This window comes from Sander vitreus, chromosome 12 (genome assembly GCF_031162955.1).
Source record: "Sander vitreus isolate 19-12246 chromosome 12, sanVit1, whole genome shotgun sequence".
Taxonomy (NCBI): Eukaryota; Metazoa; Chordata; class Actinopteri; order Perciformes; family Percidae; genus Sander; species Sander vitreus.
In genome coordinates, this window is record NC_135866.1 from 28,629,037 (window position 1) to 28,648,973 (window position 19,937).

The 19,937-nt window shown below is 39.5% G+C and overlaps 1 protein-coding gene across 1 annotated transcript; it reads right to left on the bottom strand.

Moving 5' to 3' along the window:
• Positions 1-1,666: 1,666 nt before the first annotated feature.
• On the bottom strand, positions 1,667-18,219 carry stard3nl (STARD3 N-terminal like). The gene is made up of 9 exons (XM_078265060.1): positions 18,068-18,219; positions 12,112-12,489; positions 9,600-9,677; positions 7,536-7,613; positions 6,727-6,780; positions 6,110-6,227; positions 4,638-4,736; positions 3,279-3,345; positions 1,667-2,691 (listed from the first exon to the last, which is right to left on the bottom strand). Exons 2-8 carry the CDS (start codon positions 12,316-12,318, stop codon positions 3,290-3,292), a joined length of 690 nt encoding a protein of 229 aa, XP_078121186.1. The 5' UTR covers positions 12,319-12,489; positions 18,068-18,219; the 3' UTR covers positions 1,667-2,691; positions 3,279-3,289.
• Between the last annotated feature and the right edge of the window lie 1,718 nt (positions 18,220-19,937).

A 19,937-nucleotide genomic window follows, 5' to 3' on the forward strand; every position in this document is an offset into this window, starting at 1 on the left:
TTACTTTTTTCGACATACTATATGACTTTTTTCGACATACTATACTGTGACTTTTTTACTTTTTCGACATACTATACTATAACTTTTTTACTTTTTTCGACATACTACACTATAACTTTTTTACTTTTATCAACATACTATGACTTTTTTACTTTTTTCGACATACTATACTGTGACTTTTTTTACTTTTTTTCGACATACTATACTGTGACTTTTTTTGACATACTATGCTATAACTTTTTTACTTTTTTCGACATACTATACTGTGACTTTTTTACTTTTTTCAACATACTATACTGTGATTTTTTTTTACTTTTTTTGACATACTATACTATGACTTTTTTACTTTTTTCAACCTGTGCGCACTGTGTTTAGTCATTTATTTGGTCATTGAATTACAAACACAGTTCACAGAGATATTCTGTATTAAATATGATTGTGAGTATTATGATGACTAATAAATGTTTTATTAAATTCACATAATGTTACTCTGTGAACACTTATTTTCTCTGGCTTTTAATCCACGCTGATTTCCCATTATATGGAAGTAAAGTTGGCGTTAAATGTCATCCTAGGTGGTTTTAAAAATGTCTTCAAAGTCTTAAATGTAACTTGGAGAACCGTGGAGGGACCCTGGTTTAGATGAGTGCTGTGTGTGGGATCAATTCACGCCGATGTGAAGAATGGTTAACGTGGATCCATCCATTATCATCCTCTTGTCCCGGGTGCGGCAGCAGCTCCAGCAGAGGACCCTAAACTTCCCATACCACAGTCACATTAGCCAAGGCGTGCCCAGGCCAGGGTGGAGTGCTCAAACTACTTAAACAGCTATTTTGTATATATGGTTTCTGTCTCTGTATTTATTGTTTATTCTTAATGAATGTTAAATATGTTTGCGTATGTATACGAATACCACGTAGGGTAACTGCCGTGGCAATAAACTCCTTTCTGATTCTAATTCTGATATATATAATCTCTCCACCTAGTCATGGGTCTTCCCCAACAAAGTAACCAAAGGGATGGAGCGGTGACTGAATGAATTCCCTGTATTTTTCTGTCATATTTTCAGGGCTCTTTGTCAGAGAAGCATTCTCAGCATTTCAGTTTATCATCCTGAAATAAATGGAAGATGTATTCATTGTGACTGTGCGGCTTAAAAAAATCATAATAAAGTATGTCGAAAAAGTAAAAAAAAAAAGTCAAGTAATGTATAAAAAAATCCAAAAAGTCATAGTATAGCATGTCGAAAAAGTCAAAGATTTTATAGTATAGTATGTCGAAAAAGTAAAAAAGTCATAGTATAGTATGTCGAAAAAAGTCATAAAAAGTCAGTGTAGCATGTCGAAAAAGTCAAAGAATTCATAGTATGTCGAAAAACGTCATAGTATCTTGAAAAAGTAAAAAAAAGTCATAGTATAGCAGGTCAAAAAAAGTAAAGTCATAGTATAGTATGTCCATGTTAGTTTAGTTTGCTTGGCCATTCTGCATAACGCATATGTTTACTTTTGGTAACATTACTGTAATAAGATTCAGGATGATGATTGATTTGAGTATTTGTCATCGGCTTTCCATAACTTTGGGCCTTTGTAGTTGAGGAGAATGTTAATTCTACAAATCAAAAAGCAGAATAAAATATATTTAAAAAAAACACACACACACACACACACACAGTTCACATTTTATTGATTCTATTTTACAGACAAGCTTTTCATAAAAGCAAAACCACTGGGCTTGCAAGGCATGCATGAATATATATATGTACATGTATTTTTCAGCTCATGTTGAGCTCCATCTGTGTGGAATAGCAGCATTTTAAGAGCAGTTAACAGTTCACACAGAGCAGCTCAAACCTTCACGTTTAAGTGCCGCACGTTTATGGCTCATTTGGTTTTAAAGTAAATAATAATAATAATAATAATAATACTTCACTCTTTGAGAAGCAGGCAGTTTTCTTAAAATCTCCACACTGTGCACGTTGTTTCAACCTTCTTTTTAAAGACCTGGAAGTAGTCTAATACATTTCAGAGTTATTAAACGCAGTAAATTTTTCCTCTTGCGTTCACTTCAAACGTGATCCATAAACTCAATACTGGCCGAAAAAAATCCTTTTTTTTTTTTATATGCAGTCTATCGAACAAGCCTTTTTGTTTTCCTTTACAGTGACTTCAAACCCAAGCATGTACAAATGATCGACAAATTAAAAGTAAACATGACATTGGAAATATAAGACAATACCTTAGAGAAGAAATAACTGTGTAAAAAAAAAAACACTTTGAATTATGAGTTTGACACTGAAATAGATCTCAAATTATTGATTTAATTCTTATTCTTCCCATTTGAGACACATGTAATTTTGTGTATATATACACACACACACACATATATATATATATATATATCCATTCATATTTATTTCCCTCTAAGCTACAGAGTTTTATTAAATGTGAGGGAAAAAAACCGACCCTGAAAACGAATGAGTCGTGATAAGGAAATTGCTTTTTTAAGCGGCACTTTCTCCAGTCCCGGGTGCACATGCAGCAGGCTGATATCAGAGGTGCAGTCGTGAGTATGAATATACAAAAACTAGTTTGAGATGAATCAAAGCTAAAATAGCAGAATGTGTAAGGCAGAGATTCCCCTCAGTAGTCCAACGGGAGCAGGAGAACGACGTCGCCTTCAGAAACGGATATCCTGAGGAGAACAAACAGGTTCATAACTTGGGTTAAGATACCAGAGTCCGACCGGTAAAGGATTTTTCAAGGCCGATATCGATACAAATATTTGGTGATTTAAAAATCCGATATATCGGCCGATATATGTAAAAAATAAAAAATCCGGAAAGGCGTAACAAAACATAAACAGATTTCCCTAACATTAGTTATCTGTAGTTATTTATGAGTCCTCACTAAAATAATATGATGATGCAGTTTAAAAAGAAACTTGTTTGTTTCATTGTCACACCAGAACAGAGGAACATCAAAATATATTAAAGTTCTGATAAAATAAAATGTATAAAAATACAAACTTAAGATCTGAAACTTAAAGGGTTAAACACGAGTGTTGCCAACAGGGACGTTGTAGAGCGCCCTCTGGAGGACAGACTATACAACGCCAACACTCAGATCAATGGTTGAAGGGGGTTTCGTCTGTCTTTATTTATAGTATAGTTTGGAAAATGTCTAATATTGGCCGATATATCGGTCAGGCTCTATAAAATACTGACATTAACTGCATCATCTTCAATAAATAGCCACGACTCTCCACGACATACGGTTTACCTGTTAGCTCGCTACTGGATGAGTCCTATTTCTGGATCGTGTTTATCATCCAGTTCCTCGTCAGAGTCTGAACACGAGAGAGAAACAAATCAGAATCAATGTTCAGAATCAAAATCTGGTCACATGGAAGGAGTTTGCTTGGTGTTGTGGTGCAACGGTTGGGCATCGAGAACCGATTCCCTCTTGGAATCCTTTCAAAAATGACGATTCCAGTGGAATCGTTTCTTTATTGGAATCGTTTAGAGGATTTGGTTTCAAATCCAACCATCGCTTCCCAATTTAACATGCGCAAGTTTTGGTTTCCGTAGCGACCAGGTGCTTGTTGTGTTGCAGCTTTGGAGCACAGTAAGTAGAGCTCTAGTGTGGCTTTAGTTTACGTGGAAAAAGCTGTAAAACTGCAACCTACCATTGGATCAAAATAGGTGAAAATAAGCACGTGACCCGTTTCAACTCCACCCCTCAAAGAATCCGAATCAAGAATCGTTAAGAACCGGAATCCAAAGGAAGAATTGGAATCAGAACCGTTAAGATCCAAACCATGCCCAACCCTATGTGGTGCATAACAAAATGTAGAACAGAGAGTGAGCAAGTTTCAACTTGTCTCGTCGTTAATTTTTGGTTTGAACTGGGCTTTATAAGGGAGAGATGCCCACCCCATAATATTAGTCATAGTTTTTGTGGTTTAAATTAATACTCCGTGGACCCAGAAATCTGATAACCTGGACAAATCAAATCAAAACTATGTGCAGGTCTTCATACCACTAGAGGTTACTGGGTCAATTATTTAACCCTCCTGTTGTCCTCGGGTCTAATTTGACCCATTTGTAAAAGCTTTCTACAGTGGTGCTCATAAGTTTATGAACCCATGCTAAAGTTGACTAAAAACAGGAATAAAAAAAATGCCTTAATTAAAAAAAGGAGGAAAAATCCAACCTTTAAGGACACCAATTTTCTTTGTGAATGAATAATGTATCGTAAATAAATAAATGTTCTTCCTTAAAATACAGGGGGCATAAGTCAGTACACCCCTATGTTAAATTCCCATAGAGGCAGGCAGACTTTTATTTTGAAAGGCCAGTTATTTCATGGATCCAGAATACTATGATCCTGATAAAGTTCCCTTGGCCTTTGGAATTAAAATAGCCCCACATCATCACATACCCTTCACTATACCTGCAAATACCCTATTACCCTATTTTTTAAGTATCGGTTCAGGCACCGTTTAAGGACCGGCACCGTTTTAAGTATCGTAACTATTAAGTACCGTTTTAGCATCGGTATCGGACAAAACCCAAACGATACCCAACCCTAGGTAAGTGTGACATATTTTGGGGTTAGTGTCGGTGTGAGTGAACAGACCTGCCACTGACTCTGGTGGGGAGTAGAACTGTCCGTCAGATAAAGGACCTGGACCCAGGGGAGGAGCTCGCTCTGTGGCGTCCATGATGGACTGATATCCTGAAACACACAAAGGAGAGGAGAGCATGAAGAGCAGCTACTCTAACAGCAGGAGAGAGTCAATAACTATTTTATCATCTTATTAACCTGTGCTGTATTAACTCCGTCATGAGTGATGTAGCCTATTTCATCTTTTTATTACTGCTTGCTACTGCTATGCACGGTTGAACGGCGCAAGCAGATGGCTCGGGTCTGTGTTGCTTGGCTGTTTTGATGCTTGCATGGCTTCTTATACTGAATGGGGATACTGTTGATGTATAACTGTGCTAATGTCTTGCAGCTTCCTGTAGCTCTGCATGGCTTACTGAGAAAGCGTATGTGTTGCTCTAGCTGTCTATACGGTGTCTTGTTGACTTCTGTCTGTATAGTTTAACCTGTACTGATGTCTTGCTGTTTCCTGTTGCTCTGGTCTAAAATCAGCTGGCCAAAGGACTACAGTTGAAAATTAGAACACCGGCACATGTACAGAAATGTTAATTAATGTGTGTTGTCCTTTATAGAATAAAGAAAAAGAATGTCGCGATCACTTTCCGCTGCCTCAAGACAGTTTTACGCCCAGAATGCACCTGAACACACCTCCCTAAAAGATCAGCACGCCCATGGGCGCACAGATGGGCGCAGTTGCATTTGCTGTTTAAACGATGCGGGCGCTGGACTGGAAATTGACAACTGCGTCGGTCTTAAACTAGCAAAGACACTTGGGTCGGGCTTCGCGCTGCGCCGGGTGCGAGATAGGACTCCATGTGGACACAGACTTCTGCAGAATTTTAAACTAATAAAAATAATGAAAACCCCAGAATGTTAACACATCACACTCTGCATCACCGCTGAAAACTGCCAAAAGAAACAGTAGTAACAGCAGTAATAACAGTAGTAACAGCAGTAATAACAGTAGTAACAGCAGTAATAACTGGAGATGCACCGATCTGACTTTTTCAGTCCCGATACCGATGCCTGGGCTTTGTGTATCTGTTGATACCCGATACCGATCTGATACCAGTTGTTGAATTAATAATACACTGTATACCTTCCACCTTCTACCTTCCTTCCACCATGTGGAAGAGACTAAAGGCACCAGACTTTCCTAACTAAACATTACTTTCCTAACTAAGACAAAATAACGTAGATGTAATGTATTGAATTGTTATTTATTTGTACACTCAGCTCTTCCAGCATGCGACACACGTGCGACAGAGGGGGGAAAAAAACTAACAAAACTTGATCGGCCCGTGGATCTGTTAATTTTTCCGATCCCCGATCCAGCTATTTTGTCAATATCGGGACCGATATCCGATCTTAATATCGGATCGGTGCACCCCTAGTAATAACAGTGGATTATTAGCGGAGAGAAGAGCTGCGTGACGGTGACTCACTGTTTTCATCTTCGTTCTCCTGAGGCAGAACCTTGAAGTCGAGCAGCCATGTTTCTATCCAGGCCAACACGAAGGAGATGATGGGCAGCAGGTACCCAAAGGCCCCCTGAGACAGCAGCTGCACAGAGGAGGAGGAGGAGGACGAGGAAGAAGAAGAAGAAGAAGTTGTTTGCCTTTAGTTTTCAGGACACTCTCCATTAGGGATGGGTACCGAATTCAATACTTTTTTAGGCACCAACAGAATTGCCTCTAAAGTATCGAGTATCAATTGTTATTGACAATGCGATGCTTACACGTGCAGTGTGTTCTATCTGTAAGACAGACTGGGAGAAGCTCTTTGGTTTTGCTACTATTACATATTTACTAAGGGATTAGTGTTTTAGGGAGCCTTGCTGTGTTGTTTGTTCAATAACATGTATGTATGTATGTATGTATGTATGTATGTATGTATGTATGTATGTATGTATGTATGTATGTATATATATATATATATATATATATATATATATGCATGCATGTATGTATGTATGGAACAATGTGGATCTTATCTTGATGCCATCGTTCTAAAAAACTACATAGAAATGTGTCTTTTTTAATCATAGTCAGTCGACTCTTACCTTTGATAAAATGACTTTAACAATCAGGAAAGCACAGCTGGCTGCAGTGGTGATCTGTCAAACAGAGGGAACACGGAGTACAGACACTCATACTGCAGAGGTGGTATTATCACGTTTTTTTTTTTTGTCATTCACATTTGTTATTGCCTTTTATAGAAACAGAGACAAGAACAAGTGATCTCTCTCTCTAAGCAAAAATGAGAGAGATGACAACAAATAAAAATTATATATATATATATATATATATATATATATATATAAAATAAGAAATATACATACACAGGGTAAACACTGGTCTAACTCTAATTTTTATAAAATGAACCTTTCGTTAGTATGTAACAGAGAGGAAACTATTATATATCTAACTATAAAATCAAAGACACTCTGTGCGTTTGTCTTTCAAATTATTACATATATTACATTTATTTCAATGAATGAATGAATGAATGATTGTAAGGCCCATGGAAAGTTTCCCCATGGGGACATCAAAGTATATCGTATCTCGATCCGGGACCTTAGACAGATAAGAGCACCAGTACACAGAAATACAGGAAACCCTGATCACTCATTTACATCCAGGTAATCAATAACAACAACAACAACAACAACAACAGTGTTTGTGTCGGACGTTTCACTGCATATAAACAAATACTGACCCCTTCAGTGAAAAATCAGTTTATCATCATAAAAAACAAACTCATTTCAACTACAGCCGTATGAGTTTGTTTCACCCAACAGTGCCCTCTGCTGGCACAAATAACAAAATACTGTCATAGTACAGTCTTCCAAAAACAGACAAGACAACTTACTGCGATGGCCCACCAGTGGCGAAGCTTACAGACGGCGTACGCCAGGATGAGAGTGGCAAACCTGAAAACAGCCAGGAGCTGAGGGAGGAAAGAAAGGAGGAAGAAGTTCACATGAAGGAATGAAAAAGGAAGCAATGACAGGAGGTTAAATAACACAAAAGAAATGGAGAATGTACGAAGGAAGAAAAGGGGAAGATAAGAAAGAGAAAGAAAAACAGGAAGAATCAAAATAATGAATCTATTAAATTTGGTCTTTCAATAGAGCCCCCCAAAGTACAGAATATTTCACATATTTATCAACATTATTATTATTATTATTACTAATTTATTTATTTCTCCACATTCCTCTGGTCACAGTTAAAGAGCTCATATTATGCTAATTTTCAGGTTCATAATTGTGTTTAGAGGTTATATCAGAATAGGTTTACAGTAGCTAGGTAAGGACTACTAGCCAGTCAGGAGTATGAGGGCGTGCCCTGACAGTACCTAGGTAAGGACTACTAGCCAGTCAGAAGCAGAGTATGAGGGCGTGCCCTGACAGTACCTAGGTAAGGACTACTAGCCAGTCAGAAGCAGAGTATGAGGGCGTGCCCTGACAGTACCTAGGTAAGGACTACTAGCCAGTCAGAAGCAGAGTATGAGGGCGTGCCCTGACAGTACCTAGGTAAGGACTACTAGCCAGTCAGAAGCAGAGTATGAGGGCGTGCCCTGACAGTACAACAACAGAGCTGTTTGGAGCAGTTTGTGAACAGTGTTTTCTGTTGGAGATGGTGAGTCCCTTTGGGGGGGACTTTGGGCTTTTTCACTTTGTAAACCTATAACGTGCATAAAAATATACATAACACAATAAAGGAAAGGGGAAATGCCAAAAAGCTGAATATGAGCACTTTAAAAGGGTAACTAATGACTTTTTAAACCCCATTTCCTCATGCATTTGTGACAAGACCTCACGTCCTGAGATCGATAACGTTGTCAGACACTTTTAGTAAGAATCTGAGCCTTTCAGTAGCATTAAAAAAAAAAAAAAAATCAAGGCTGCACGATTACCCCATTAGGTTATATTGCAGCTCGGTTCGTGCCGGCTCGTCATTGCGATCTCGCTCAATACTGGACCAAATTCAAAGATTTTTGGTCACATCAGTATTTAGTATTAGGGCTCCTGCACACTGGCTACATGGTGTGAGCGTGGCGTGAGCGTGGCGTGAGCGTGTCAGCTGCGTGGCGTGTCCGTTTTTATTTCGGCTCCCATGTTAATAGGTTAGAGCTTGCACACTGCCTGCGTGACACGCACCTCATGCAAGCGTGTTGGAAGCGTTTCCAGGCAAAATAGAATAGGAAAAGATGTTTTTATGTCATTTTGACACTAATACATATTAATAAATGACATTTTGATGTTTGAAAGTCTCTAGGTTTTGACATAAATGCAGATATAAATGTAATTTAAAAATAATAATAAATAATTATTGATTTTCAAATATTGCACCTGTCAATACAGAACCAAATATTCTGTAGCCTATTTTGCCGTCAATACTGCAAACGTCTTTGCTGTAATGAAATCAGTATATATTTATGTTTAACATTTCATTTTATCAATGGGAAACATCCATGTGTACAGACAAGGCTAACAGCAGCAGCAGCGCCGCGTCAGACACGTTTCTGGTGTGCAAAGACATCGAAAACGCCACGCAGCCGCCACGCAACTGACACGCAGCAGTAACGCCGCGCTCACGCCACGCAGGCAGTGTGCAGGAGCCCTTTTGCATGGGGTCCAGGTTGAATAAAAAAAAGACAAAAACGGTAGTTACCCTTTAAGTATGTATAAATTCACAACATACTTTCATAAATGCACACAAACACGTACAACACTCCCAGCAACAAAAACAACAAAACATCTGCACCATACTCAAACCATATTCTGTTTGATGTGTCTTGTGTTAATGTCTGTTTATTTTGTCCCACCTTTGTCTGTCTAAATGTGACACCTCTTTGTACTACGTCACCTTTAGAAAACACAGAAAAGGATTAAAAAACTAATTCAAATGTGAAGGAAAAGTAAGAACTTACAAAGATGTCGAAGAAGGAGGCGTGGTAGTTGTAGTGCAGGACTTCTTTCTCCAGCTGCTGCTGAATGCCGCCGTTCACCTGTCAAACACAAACCACCGATGAGAACGCTATCTGAAACAGATGAAAATGTTAGCCTCTATTTAACATAGAATGTTGAGGCTAGAGACGCTTTAAGCCCCTAAAAATAAGAACAATTTGATGGGGAAAATGCTGCACTACATGTCCAGAAGTTTCCCCCACCATTATAAGGTTTAGGAGCAGCGCCTGAGCCGTTTTGGGTAGGGATCGACAGATACTGGTTTGTCAGGGGCGATCCCGACACCGATTATTAGTAGTTAGTAGAGCCCGACCGATGTATATCGGCGGGACGATATTATCGGCAGATATTAGGCATTTTCCAAACTATCGGTATCGGCATTTATAATGGCCGATAAATGAATATTTAAAAAATGAAATAAAAACAGACGAAACCCCCTTCAACCATTGTTCTGAGTGTTGGCGTTGCACAGTTTGTCCACCAGAGGGCGCTCTCGCGTTTTTACCCTTTAGACGGGAATGCGGCGGTGGAGCGTTTTTAAGATTTCCACTCTGGAGGGTGGTTTCACTTTTTTGTGTTTTTAAGCCCCAAAAACGCCGTCGCCGTCTAAACAAAAAAGGCACATCCAATAAAATATTTTGTTGTTTTCACCTGCGAGCGTATTCGTGTAAACAAAAAAAAGTCTCCCGGGTGAAAACACTGGACTTCATTGCAGCCCCTTAACTTGATTAAATAGCCTGCGTCCCTTCATGTTAGGTCATGAGGTCATGTTAATTAGGATTTAAAAGAGACTTTTATATGTATTTTCTATTTTTAGCCACAGTAGACTTGAGAAAATTTTATTTTTGGTGCATTCATATTTACCCCTATATATATATATATATATATATATATATATATATATATATATATATATATATATATATATATACAGAGAGAGAGAGAGAGAGAGAGAGAGAGAGAGAGAGAGAGAGAGAGATTTTTTGTGTTAGTTGAAAGAAAATATCAGTAGAAAATATACTGTCATTCTTTTTTAATGGTTCCTTTTCAATTCAATGTTTAATTTGTTCAATAAAATAATGTTGGAAACTATTTCCTTTCGTTTGTTTTAAATTCAACGAGCGATTTGTTGTATTTTAGCAGAATACTGAGAGCAGCAGAAATGCAGAACTGAGTACACTTTAATATGTTTATGTATCACAAGAAATAGCGTTATCACGATATTCAACAACCTTATCGCATATCGCATATTTTCCTCATATCGTGCAGCCCTAAAAGAGAGGAAGCCAGGCAAACTTACAAGAAGGCAGGAAACCCTTGAGCACATATTTGAGTTGCAGTCCAACAGGTTTAATAATGGTACTGATTGTGAGCAGAGTTACTGTTCAAAGTGAGTCACTGGTTGTAATACAGTAATACAAAATGTATGTGCTTCAGTGCTCAAGGTTCACTGCTCAACTGAAATCACTTCCTCCTTCAGGGCAAAATGTTTTCTAACCTCGATTCACTGCTCGAGCAGCACCTGCCCTTTTTCTGTTCGGCCTCGACAAAGTTCAAACTAAAATGTTTGACCGTAAAGCCGTTACGGTGTGTGTACGGTTGCAGCTACATAACTTAAATGTGAGGGTGGCTTATCTGATAAAGTGCTACATAAAATACAATGACTCATGATGAACAGGGTCAGCCAAATTCTTTTGACATTACGTGAAAATGTTATTGTTTGGCTAATGTCTGTCTGACATTCTGACATTGTGTATGCACAAGCCAATATGGTGGCACGCAAATTTCACATGTGCACAGATGATGTTAACACTGCCCTGTTTAGAGCCTACTGCACTCCACTCTATACAGCCCACTTGTGGTGCAGCTACAGTAAGGAAAAAAAGAGAAAGAATGCGAGTGATATGTTTGTGTCTAGTAATGTTGCCACCCTCCTGCTGTGTTGAGTCATTTTATGTACAAATTTGTGTGTCGCTTAACTTATTCAAAAAATTTAATTATAATGGCTTTAACTGACCCCACGCAGAGTGACACAAGGTACACTTCTTACTTTTGGAAACATTGGAACAAATGTCTGTATGGTTTAATCACTTTGATCTCATGAAATTAAATTTATACAACTTTTTGGTCTTTTCTGTGTTACATATTTTGGTTGCACGTTACTTGAAGGTATCTACATAAGAGTGACATGACACTGTCATGAACGTTTATGACATAACGCTTCTTTTAGTAAGGGTCATTCGGTTTTGTCATGACAAGTTAGGGTTAAGGTTCATGTGTCATGACAGTGTCATGTATTTTTTATGTATTTATGTATTTATTAGTAGGATAACCCACCTGTAATTAAGTCTCTTAACATTACCATCACTGTCTGAGGGTTTAAAAAAAAGCAGAAATCGAAATGGAGACTCTTATGACCTCTGAGCCAGGCATTCAGTGTGTGACACACATCCACAAGACAAACAGGCGTCTTACATTGAGCTCTATGATCCAGAGCATTGTGATGAACAAGAGGTCAAAGGTGACGAAGAGGCAGAAGGTCCTCCTCACGTCCGAGATGCACTTCTTCTCCCCAGCTTCGTACGAATCCCCTCTCGAGCAGAAAGGCGTGCTGTTGTTGTTGGACCCGGGCCCCCTGCCGGTCAGCCGCGAATCGGCACTACTGCTGCATCGGCTGTCCATCTCTGGTCTCAACCCCCCACCGACACCCCCCCGAGAAGAGCCAGCGCCGCCCACTGGTCAACAGAAGGTGCACTCAGCTGGAGTCACAGGAGGCGGGACATTGGAACAGGAAGCCAGGCTGGTTTTATAGGATGTGGACTCACTCTTTGGAGGTTAACTTCATCACTGCATCTGCAGGAAGGAAGACACAAAAGGTTAAAAAAAAATATGATTTCACAACGACAGATGTATCCACTGTACAGCTTCATTAGTCTTTATCGACGACGTTTTATTTCCGGGATTGTTCATGTGCCGCCGGAAATTCCGCGGGATGTCCCTCTTTTTAGGCCGGATGTCCGTCACCTTTCACTTTCTTTGTGTTGGTGTTCTAAACCTCCGGTGGCTTTGTGAGGACTATGGTTAACTGCTCCTCAGATCTCTGCAGGGTAAATCCAGACAGCTAGCTAGACTATCTGTCCAATCTGAGTTTTCTGTTGCACGACTAAGTAAAGAAAGAGTATGTTGGCATTTGAACATTACACCCATACATGATGCCATTCCAACACGTATGGCCATTAATCTGCTGCTCGAACAGTCGCTCTCCACCCTTCTGGTTTCAGTCTTTCCACCAGATGGTGAACCCATGGTTTGTGTACAGCAACCATAGCAACGCCGACCGACTGTAAGCCGTAAACAGGCAAGAGGCCGTAAAAACCCCCCGATTAAGACGCATATTCCGAATGCGCTGTATACATGTCCAAAGTATCCGACCGGAATAAACTGTTTACATGCCTGTATCAAATTCTGAATGTCATATTCAGAATAATAGTGGAATATTGGTGTGCTGTGTACTCACTGATGTTTTTTAATGTTGGTGTCCAACTGGAAAAAAAAATCCTAGCATATTTGATTGCTTCTTTTTGACAAGAAGTTTGTAAAACAGATGTGTTACATGACCCGAATAACAGTTTTTATTGTCTGGGTGCTATGACCTTTGACCATAATAACCCCCATAACACTTCTTTCTTTCACGTCTTTGTTATAGGAAGTGAAACTAGTTGCTCTTTTGCATGAACTGTAATTCACACATGCAGTTTCTTTTTTTTTTTTTTTTCACGCTCTTTTCGTTATTAGCTGGCTGTGTGGTTGGCTGCACGTGGTTTTCATGTTTTATACTCGGGGGGGGGGAGGAATCAGCTTCATCTCAGCATTACTTTGCATAGGTTTTCAAAACTACGTGACCATAAATCCATTGCAACGTCTCTGTAAGAAGAAGTAATTATTAGAAAAAGGTACATTTCCAACTTGACGGCACAGGGATTATTCAGCTGAACACCTAAGCTTAGGGCTGCATTTTGTAAATGATTAGTAAACTGTCCCGAGGTTTACTGGACAGCATCAATGTGAACTACTGAAAAGGTCTAAGGAACTTTTTTAATCAAAATAGGAAGGCAAATAGCCAACACGCTGTAACACACGTCAAAACAAATACTGTAATTGTCCCTAAAAGTACCACCAGCTTCCTCTTCACATTCCTTTTATACTTTTTGTTTAACCTGATTAAACGGTTTGCTTTTTTGATAGCTCTTTTGAGGGTTTCTATGACCACAAAAAAAAAAATCTGTATTTCATAATACAGGTATTACTCAAGATTTATTTTCTCAGGAAATGTCATGCAAGAGAGACAACATATACAGATGTATACAACAAGAAAGTATCCCAAGTAAAGTAAGATCACAACAAGATTATTATATATAGTTATAAGCTAATAAAGTCCCTCAGAAGAATGAGCGCCTGTAATTTCAAGCTGTGGTGCAGTTTATTCACGGTGAGTGCACATTACAAGAAACCAATCTTTCCCAGTTCAGAGTTAGTTATGAGGTAGAGCTGTAAAAGTCAGGCCCGACAAGGCCCGAGCCTGACAAGTACATTTTGATTGACAGCTTTTTAAAAGCCTGAACCCGTTTACAGCCCGACATTATTCAAATGTGCGTACGCACACAGCTCGTTTGCCTTTTGTCAAGAATGAGTCTATTTATACACTGGCTAATTATTCTCATTATGCACATGGTCAAAAGTTCTCCACACCTCAGACTTTGCTTTCTTTGTCGGTGCAACCAAAATGTAATCGCCAGAGGCCAGCCTCTGTTTCACCTCCTCAGCATTCATTTTCGCGCTAATCGAAACGCATCACCTGACCCCTCGTTTACCGCAAAACCCGGAGCGCAAGCCCGAGCCTGTGTAAAAGAACCCATCGGGTTCAGGCAAAGATCTTCAGCTCTAGTATGAGGAACTTTCAAGGCTAAAGACAAATAAGAAAATTCCAGGAAAGAAATCCCAAACTAGATTTGAGGTTATTTAGAAGCGGTGTCATCATTACATGCTGCAGTTTGTCCATCACAGCACTGATAGGTTGATTTTTAGTCTGGAATTGCCAGACCTTCCTCCACAGCGCTGCAAAGGAGGGTCTGGCGAGTCCACACAGCATTCCTGGATGGGGAAAAAAAATGCTCCGCACGGAGCCACGGTGCCTCTGCAAAATAGCCTCAGGAAGGAACTTGTTTTGGTGGAACATGTGTACGTTCAAATGTTGTTTTAGTCGTGCAACAGAAAACTCAGATTGGACAGATAGTCTAGCTAGCTGTCTGGATTTACCCTGCAGAGATCTGAGGAGCAGTTAACCATAGTCTAGACTAGTTGATTTTTAACTGTAAAATGTCCCACTCAGGATGGATCGTGGTCACAATTCTTCCTAAACAAAAACAAATCTAAAAGGCTCAGTATTGGATTGTGTCAGGCGGGTGAACCGCACACTATCAGTAAAGTCTAACAAGGTTCATTTTACGTTATCAAAGAATATCCAGTCAAAAGAATTTGGCTCAAATACAGATGAGAAACCCAATCTATCACAACAGAAGCAGAACAAAATCCACTAACCTTCACAATAAAACGGCCTCTTTATAGCTATATAAGAACTCCTTTGGACTTATTTGGAGCACACAAAAATGAAATGACTTTATATTGTTAAACTTAAATCTTAGTCGCCTGCTAGTCACAGGACTTCTACGGATTAGTGACCAACACTGAAACACGTGTGAAACCGTTTCTCCAGCGTAATCGTGCATATGAATGCAGTCATGCAGAAGGAGCACTTTGTGCTTATTTAAAACCAAAGCATATTTGCGGATATTACTGTGACACCAGAGCTGTGACTATCAATTTCTAAGCATGACTAATGACTACCAGCTCATTCTTCATTAAAAAGATTATCAAGATAACACGTTTAAATAAAATCCAATTAATTAGATTTGGGTTCTTGAAGCTGTATTAATTGATTTTCAGTTAGCTTTGGCCACTTAATTTACAAGCTGACTGACACACAATTTACACAAAGAGGAGCTTAATCAATCACGGAGTGGTGTTTGTGTCCACATGATGAGTTTAAGTCTGGTAATCACTCTCTTTTCATCTTATGTTTGGTCTCCACTGATTACTGATAAAAAAAAAATACTGTCTGACTGCTGTTTGGGTCTGAGCAGGTAGTTCACTGTCAGTTTATCTGAGCGTGCTGGAAAGCGAGACTGTTGAATGCACGGAGACTGAAGCCAAACAATAAATGTCTTACCCCTAATATGATCAAAACAAGGTTAAGGGCCCCATTTTATTTCCAAATCCACTTTTGCTAGTTTGACGGCGAAAAAAAGGGTCCGTGCGCATGGTTCAAAAGGGTTGTAGTTAGTGTCTTCATTAATCAGAGGTGTGTTTTGGGCGTAACATGCAATAAACCAATCAGAGATCATCTCCCATTCCCTTTAAAAGCCAGGCGCGTTTGGACCTTGGAGCATTGCTGTTATGATGGAGGATTTGCACCGTGATATTTTTATTTGTAATTTTTTGCATGTGTGTGTGTGCTGCAGTGCGTCCCTGTGTGTGTAACAAGCATAGTGTGCGAACGCTGTGCATAAGCCTCGGAGCATTTTACTAATTTGCTGTTAAAAGAAAAATGAAATTATTTATTGACTTGCGTTATTGACTTTAGACCAGGTTTTTGTTGGTCAAAGGCACGATCACTTCCCGCTGCCTCAAGATAGCAATACGCCCAGAATGCACCTGAACACACCTCCCTGTAAGACCAGCACGCCCATGGGCGCACAGATGGGCACACGTGCATTTGTTATTTAAACGACGTGGGCGCTGGACGGGAAATTGACAACTGCGTTGATCTTAATCTAGCAAAGACACTTGCGTCGGGCTTTGCGCTGGTGCAAGATAGGGCCCCATGACTCAAAACTGGGACACTAAAGAGTGCATGTAAACATACTCACTGTTACCTTCAGTGTTTTGTATTTCACCAATCCTAAGATGATACATATTGTCTGGCTCTCAAGGCCCAATAATATCCAAACCGTGAATTATACTGCACTTAAAACTTTTACTTTAGTTAAAGTAGCAATACCACAGTGTAAAAATAATCTGTTACAAGTAAAAGTTCATTACTGAAAAATACTTCACACATTTATTACATGAGACAGGCGTGTCGGACAGAGACGAGTAGTTCAAAAGTTGCAAAGAACCTCCCTCACACTGTCTAACTTACAAAGATGAATTTCATAGTGGGCAAGGTTTCGATGAAAGAAATGTTCTAGTATCGAAGCGTTGCAACTTGCCAGACAAATGGGGACGGGATGAGGAGGAGGGAGGGGCGAGCTAGCCTCAGTTTTGTTTGAAAATACTTTGAACGTCAACAAGAAGTAATGTCACCCAACATCGCTTAGAGCACCTTTAAGCACACGAGGACATTTATTTTCCCCCTCTTATTTCAAAACTGCTGTTTGTGCTCTCAACAGCTGTGTCTTTTCTAATCTTTGAAGATCTGCTGTTTTACCTTGTAACATGTTCTGCTCAGTGGTTTGTTTTGTTGCTTCTGTGCTGTGTCTTGTTATGTGCTTGTGTCTTTCGTTCTTGTTTACTTGTGTTTTAAAAAGTCGTTTTAGTATCAACGCCAGGGGACTACAGATGAAAAATAGTCTTTTGGGCTAATTCTGGCATTTTTAAACCCATTTCAAATCATGTGTTTTATTCATCTGCCCTGCCCCCTTCTTAAATAAACAGAATGTAATGTGATTTAAGTGTTGAATTAGCAATCGGAATTTGCCAAAGTAACTAAAGCTGTAAAAAGTACAATACTTGCCTCTGAGGAGCAGTGGAGCAGAAAGTAGAGCTAGTTGCATAGAGCGGAAGTACTCAAGTACAAGTTTCCTCAAAATTGTACTCAAATACAGCACTTTAGAGTAAATGTACTTAGTTACTTTCCACCACTGGTTCAGCAAACGATGATGACATCACACAGAGGGTGACCTAGCTACAAATTAAAGGCTGCACTGGATGACGCTTGTCCCCTGCATCATTATGATAACTTGACATTTCGGATTTCTTTAAAACACAAGCAGGAAACGTGCACGAGGAAACAGCTGAGGCGGCGAGTAGGCCGACAACAAAAACAACAACAAAATCATTATGGAGTCCTTAGCTTAACATTTGAGCTATTTAGCGCGGCGTACAGGCAAATAACGAACAGAAGATGAAAGGCAACAATGAAGGATGAAATAAAAGGAAACACATGACGATGCTGCAGGTGTCGTTCAATTATTATACCATAATAAAGAAGAAGCGTTGTTTACCAGCACTTTATCATTAACAACTAAGCTAGCTAGTTAGCTGAAAGACGTGTATTAAAACCGGCTTTTAAAAGTCTACATTAGGGACTTACCTTTCAAAGTAATTAGCTCCTTGGAGAGTTAATTTGTCTGAACCACCGTTAGCAAAGTTTCAGTCGGCAGGTTTTAACTTCAACGCAGCAGACAAGTCATCCTCCGTTTCGCTGTCGCCTGCTCGGACAGGATGGAGGTAGCCGGAATATGGAAGAACCGGACGCGAAGGATTCTGGGATATGAAGTCTGTAGCCGGAGCAATCGTTGACATGCGTCTTTCAGCTAACGTAGCCTATGGACGTAGCGCTCCCTGTTGGCCATTTTGGAGATCGGCAGTTGGGGGATTCTATTTGGATGGATGGATGGATGATGGATGATGATGGATGGATGGATGGATGGATGGATGAATGATGGATGGATGGATGGATGGATGGATGAATGATGGATGGATGGATGGATGGATGGATGATGGATGGATGGATGGATGGATGATGGATGGATGGATGGATTGATGGATACTTTATTCATCCCGAGGGAAATTTTAGGCATCCAGTAGCTTTGACAACCATAACACAACCATAACACACATACACACATATATATCACATACATAGAAATCACTCACAGACATTTTAGAAGTTTATTTATTTTGGTCCCAACTTCAACTTTTTCGAACATTTTTTTTAATTAATAAAACAAAAAAATATCAGACAATCAACGCTGGTATAAAAAACATAACAAAGGAATGATATAGGTTAATAATAATCATTTGTATTTATTTATTTAACCAGGAGAGTCCCATTGAGATTAAGAATCTCTTATTCAAGGGAGACAGGCAGCAGCATAAATAAAACACGTAGCTACAGACAGGAAACACAACAGGAGACAACAATTAAAAGGAACAGAATATCAAGAATAGGTGTCAAACTGTGTAAAGCTAGTCTCGCTTTGCCAGACCTTCCTCTACAGCGCTGCGGAGGAGGGTCTGGCTAGTCCACACTAGAGCTGTCAATCTTCCTCTATAATACCATTTGAACATTTTTTTTAAATATTCGAATAATATTCGAATATGTAATGCTCAATCGCAGCCTGTTAAATAATATGTACTACACTACTCAGGCTTATGCATTGTCAATGCCACTACAACCATGTGCTTGTAGTTACACGTTCTGTCCACTAGAGGGACTTCTAACATCAGCCTGGCCTTGAGGGGACCTGCAAGCAACTTTGTTTACATTCATTTTCCACTATTATGAAGTCAACCTAACTCTGACAGCTGTAGGACAGCTAACATTAACTTTAGCTGTCTCCATGAAGCTCCCAGCTAAGCAAACGTTACTATACCTCGCGACGCAGTTAGAAAACAAGAACGAGCTAACTAATGTTAACATAAGCACTTTGGCTCGGTGGATGTCGATTTTAAAGTCATGTTAAAACTATTTCCCATCCTTCTTACGATTTCCAGCCGCCTGTCACTCCCCCTGTACTAACCACTGTACTTTATTTAAGTAGATTCAATAGTGCATACTTTTGACTTTTACTTCGTTAAATTTTGCAGCAATTATGATACTTTCTACTCACTACATTTCTACAACATTGTTGTTACACGTTCTGTCCACTAGAGGGGCTTCTAACATCAGCCTGGCCTTGAGGGGACCTGCACGCAACTTAGTTTACATTCATTTTCCACCACGCACACAGTGACAAACACAAATCAACAGAGAACTCTGTAATGAAACAGTATCTAACAAGTGTAGCTAGTGAAGCAGCTCTGTTGTAAAGGCTAAAGGTGCACAGTTAGCACAATGACATCACGTAAGAAAGCACAGCCGAAATGATTTGTCGTTGCTAACTGCAGTAATAACCAAGCCAAACCGTACTGTTACTACTATTTTAGTGATTTATAAGCAACCTGTTTCTTTCAGATTG